Source organism: Arachis ipaensis, chromosome B08 (genome assembly GCF_000816755.2).
Source record: "Arachis ipaensis cultivar K30076 chromosome B08, Araip1.1, whole genome shotgun sequence".
Classification (NCBI taxonomy): domain Eukaryota; kingdom Viridiplantae; phylum Streptophyta; class Magnoliopsida; order Fabales; family Fabaceae; genus Arachis; species Arachis ipaensis.
This window is the reverse complement of record NC_029792.2, coordinates 127,045,384-127,050,819: the sequence shown is the minus strand read 5'-3', so window position 1 is coordinate 127,050,819 and position 5,436 is coordinate 127,045,384. Positions and strand designations below refer to the sequence as shown.

Below are 5,436 nucleotides of genomic sequence, written 5' to 3'. Positions count from 1 at the left end.
GATAAATTATAATATTTAAAAGATATCTAGTTGCACCTATGTTATAACACTAATAACGCGTTTTTATAATCCAGAAATATATATTGCTAAATATGGATCAAAGAACAAATATATCAAAGTATAGAGAAATTAAAAAGACATATTAGTCATTGACTTTGATAAGCAGCTGTTTCATTCTTTGGAGTGCCCGAAGAGATCAGAAATAATACTACTCTTGAATAATCTAGATACATATGCAACTAATTAATTTGAGAAATTAAATGTATGTTTACTCCTCCATATGATTCGGTGCTTTAAGTATATAGTACAATTTGATCAAATCTGAAAAACTGGTTCTTGAGAGTTGAGACGTGCGTATGCTATCACCAACCCTCTCTAATAAGTAATAACCTTGACTTTGTTATTTCCAATATATCCACCATTTGTGGAAAATTTGAACTTTCAACTTTGTTTTATGGAAGCCACATCAAAAAGAAACCTAATAGGAAGAAGGCAGTGTATTAATGAAATTAACAAATAATTGTTATAAGTCAACAAGGTATTGGATGCTTGCACTATATAAAGGGTTACAATCCTCACTTGCTATGCCAAGCAACAAAAATAAACCCTAAATACATAGTCTTGTATTAAGGGAAAAAGAACTAAATAGGGTTTAACACTACTTAACATGGGAACCTCATCAATGAAATGGAGGCACTTGCCTCCACTCATTTATGCATTAGCATTTTGCTTTATTGCTATCAATGTTGCTTCTGATGATGACACTCCTTATTATGGAGGCCGCAACTCTCCCTACCACCCACCTCCACAGGCGGCGCCACCCGCACATGAACCTCACCCACCCTATATATATAAGTCTCCTCCTCCTCCATCTTCATATATTTACAAGTCTCCACCACCTCCTCCATATTATTATAAGTCTCCTCCTCCACCTTCTCCTTCTCCACCACCTCCATATATCAACAAATCTCCTCCTCCTCCCTATCCCTCTCCACCTCCTCCCTATTATTTTAAGTCTCCACCCCCACCATCACCTTCACCACCTCCACCATATATTTACAAGTCTCCACCTCCTCCATCACCTTCACCACCACCTCCATATTTCTACAAGTCTCCTCCACCACCATCCCCATCACCACCACCTCCCTATATCTATAAATCACCACCACCTCCATCTCCATCACCACCACCACCATATGTCTACAAGTCTCCACCTCCTCCATCACCTTCACCACATCCTCCGTATTTTTACAAGTCACCGCCGCCTCCACCATATATTTAAAAGTCTCCACCGCCACCTTCACCTTCACCTTCACCTCCTCCTCCTTACATTTACAACTCTTCACCGCCTCCACCAAAGCAAGCCGATCTCTACACTTCACCTCCACCTCCTAAGTATTAAGCTTGCATTAAAAATGCTTTAATTTGAGTTCTTTTAATAATATTATGTTCAACATTATTGTGGTTTCTACGCCATATAATAAGGCAAGTAGAACCTAGTCATTATATATGAATGTATCCTTATATTTCAATTGATTATCATATTTTCATCATGAAATCCTAACGCAGTGTGATTAGAATTCTGTTTCATTCTTTGCATATGATCATAAGATCTAAGTGAAGTTCATGAACTTGTGAAACCAAAATTGAGTTTGATAACAACATTATGATAATAACCTAAGGATAAATTAAAAAAAAAATGCAAATTTATTTTTACTTTATATTATTACAAACAATGCAAGCAGCAAATTAAAAATGGATCCTTATCTAGTTTGGTTGGCACGCGCTTCGAAAGAGAAATATTTACCTACTATTTAATATAAGGGAAAATACGAGAATACAATGTATACAATGAAGGTTTAGGGAATATTAGAGATAATAATAAATATCTTTCCAAAAGTTTAAACTAGTTTTGGGATTCACTAAGAATCGAACTCTTAACTTTTCGGATTTAGTACCCTAACACTATATTATAACACCATTCATCTCAAAAGCTTTAACTAATAGAAAAAGATAACACTAATGATTATATCTCTAACGGAAAGTATGAGAAACCAATGAAATATTTATACCACGGACGTTTAGGGAGTATTATTATAAGATAATAATTTTTACTTGTTAATGATCAAATATTTACTTTATGAAAAAGCCTCATCTATTGATAATCATCATATTACAAATACCGTTTTTGAAGATATAATAAATCGAGAAAATTCTGCGAAATTAACTAATAGTTAGCTCGCAAACACCTTACATAATAGTATATTATCCTTATAAAATAAATTTATATCAAGGAGACATTCAAGTTAAATTCCACCTTTTTATCCATCTATATTTATATAACTGAAGTTTCAGTAAAGTTATTAACTGAAGAAACAAAACGGGCCTCTAACATATATATAAAACAANGTTTAATTCTAGAGAAATGATGTCAATATTATTCTTTATCTATGTTCTTTTTTCCTTCTTTTTTAATTTACACCTTTTAAAACAGGTCACATCCTTATTTTAACAAAAAAAAAAAAATACCATAAGGCCCATAATAAAAGCTCTATGTAAAAATTTATATATCAAGCAAATTAAAATAAACTTATTTAAAAAAATGTATTAGAAATATCACTATTTGGAGAGCGCACCACAAAGAGTAGAAAAGGATCTGGATGCCACCATGCAAAAGTTCACACATATTTGCCAAGAAAATAAAAAACTACTAGTCTAGCAGACAAATAACACCATAGAAAGCTTTAATACATAGCCGAAATTGTCTTCAAAGATGTCAAAATGCAAATAAAACTACAAGTCAGAAATATGTGACAGAAAAAGAAAAGAAAACAAGAAAAAAATCATATCGATTACTCGTACATACTCAAAGTATGGATAGTTAATGTAATCCGATAATCCACTTTGTTCAATTTTCCAATCTGATGATGAAGAAGTATCCTTGTTATCTTGCACATCAAGAACACTATTTTCCTGTCTATCCAATTCACCCTTCAGCTTCACAAAGCAGCTGGACACAATCTTAAAGGCCTCCTCTGACTGTGTTCCCAAGTAAAGCATTGGGGAAGAGGAACACACCACCCTACCATAACTCATCATTCCGGCGACAACATCAACAGACACCGGAGGCAAGTAATTCCTCCAAAATTGGGCTGTTGACTTTGCTGATTTTGTCCATCTTTGGTGCATGAGATTATGAGGTACGTCTTTGAATCCCTCAGATTTCAATACATGAAAGATATGACTGCAAGGGAATCCAAATGTCTCAAACTTCAAGCATGAGCATTCAATAGTTAGACCACAAGGATTGAACATAACTTCATATGCTAAGTCCTCATGATCAATTTTCGCCAATTTATATTTGCGGCAGGGTGGATCATCATAATCTATTTCTAAAGCAACCAGATGCATCTCCATCTGCATCTCTGAAAGAAACCTTTGATAAGACTCTCTTGTAAATATATCAAAAGCCTGTTTCTCCATTTTCACAAGAGAGGTTGAGGGAGCGAATTTTGAATATTTAGAATCATAATCAGCCTTCCCCTCGTTGATCCGGATTTTCATAACAACACTGTCATACAGACTGAGAACTTGATTGAGTTTTAGTTCATGTAGTGAAAGCCTGCTCAGATTTCCATCAAGAACTTGGCATACTTTTGTGCTTCGCAGTCCGGCCCAGAAATGTCCCCTCAAATAAGTCTCTGCCCACTCATGACGTTTCCTATACATCTCCAGTATCCATGGATTTTCAGATAATTTGTAATTATCAACCATTGCCTTCCATTTCAGCTCAAAATCATTCAGCGAAAGAAAATCCAGCATCAACGCTTTGAAATCAGCTAGAAAGGATGGATTATCAACAATAGAAGAAGCAATTTTCTCAAGATGCCATGTACATAGGCGATGGCGTGATTCTGGCAACACAGACTTAATAGCTTCACCTAAAGCTTTGTTACCATCAGTCACAATAGATAATGGCATGCAACCCTGCATTAGATCAAGAAATTTTTGAAACATCCATGTGTATGCCTCAACAGTTTCTTCGCCGAGGATTGCGCATCCAAGTATAGTTGTTTGATGATGATGGTTGAGACTAAACAATATGACAAAGTGCAGATCACTTGAATTAGTCCTATAAACTGCAACCACGTCCCCAAAGCATGAACAATCCAACTGAGCCATAGAGTCTGCAAAGAAAATCCGAGCTAAACTAGCATTGACATAGTTTACTTCATAGAAAAGCCGAGGCTCTGAATCCTTCTTCTCTGTTAAATAAGAAATTGCAGCTTCTGCATCCTCAATTGTGATATAAGATCTGTAGGAAGTGCTTGAATCCTTTAGACTTGTTAAATAATCTTCTACTTCAATAGGTTGATAAATTTGGGGGAATAATTTGAATCCCAACTCGTGTGTATGCTCGGCCACAAACTCCCTTACCAACCACCTGCGACTAGCATAGCCCAAGCTAACGCAGAACGCAGCAGGACAATCGGCTCGAATTGAGTGCTTAGCCTTTTCTAGATTCTTCTTCTTCTTACAACAACCTCCTCTGTTACAAACCCATCTTCTCATGATGACTTGACCGCCCACGCCCCGAAAACTGCCTTGCTTTTGAACCTCAAACCCTGTGGCCGCAGCATACAACCTGTAGAATGATTTCGCAGCCGCTAACGATTTGAACCGCATTGCCTTCACATTATCAACTGTCCACAATTTCTTTGCTCTTTGATTTTCCGGATCGTTAATAGAGAAACTAGTACCGTTAACTCTTGGATTTGGACCGCTCTCGCTTCTTCCCTTCCCTTCTTCCATTATCGCTGTTCGATGAAAACAGAAAAATTCAGAAAACTAAAAAAAAAAAGAAACAAAACGATGTATCATTCTTTGTAACTTATTACTGAAAATCCATAGCCCTAATAACCGACCTACAAGTAGAAAATCGTATCAAAAGGAATTACTGAGAATATGAAGAAAAAACGAGAAATCAATTCCATTAGTAGCAGAGAGGAGTAGAGAAGGTACCTAGTGAGTGAGTGAATAAAACGAAAGAAAGCGTGAGTGGCGCCAAATCTCGCTTCTTCTCAACGTTACTAACTAATTACACGTCCCACTCGCTCTCTCCGGATCAACATACTTATAACCCGAGAATTTTGTGAAATATTTTAATATTTAATTTGATTATTAATATTATTAAATATTAAGATTTTTAAAAATCACTGCTGTGGATTCATTTATTTAGGAGTTTAAGTTGCATACTCGCGGTACAGTTGTATACTCGAGGGGTAAATATAATGAAAAAATAATAATAATAATAATAATAATACTCGAAGGATAAACATAATAATATCTCTATCTCTAATATCTCTATTTCTATATTTCTATTTTCTATTTCTAAAAAAAAACCACTGATCTATTTCTATTTCTATCTCTAATTTA

General features: G+C 35.4%; 1 protein-coding gene and 1 pseudogene across 1 annotated transcript; one reads left to right on the top strand and one right to left on the bottom strand.

Moving 5' to 3' along the window:
* Positions 1 to 1,564, top strand: part of LOC107613933 — a 4,914-nt pseudogene extending 3,350 nt beyond the window's left edge.
* On the bottom strand, positions 2,702 to 5,109 carry LOC107611742 (protein FAR1-RELATED SEQUENCE 5-like). Its single transcript, XM_021110113.1, has 2 exons — positions 5,023 to 5,109; positions 2,702 to 4,817 (listed from the first exon to the last, which is right to left on the bottom strand). The coding sequence occupies exon 2, from the start codon at positions 4,810 to 4,812 to the stop codon at positions 2,794 to 2,796; it is 2,019 nt and encodes a 672-aa protein (XP_020965772.1). The 5' UTR covers positions 4,813 to 4,817; positions 5,023 to 5,109; the 3' UTR covers positions 2,702 to 2,793.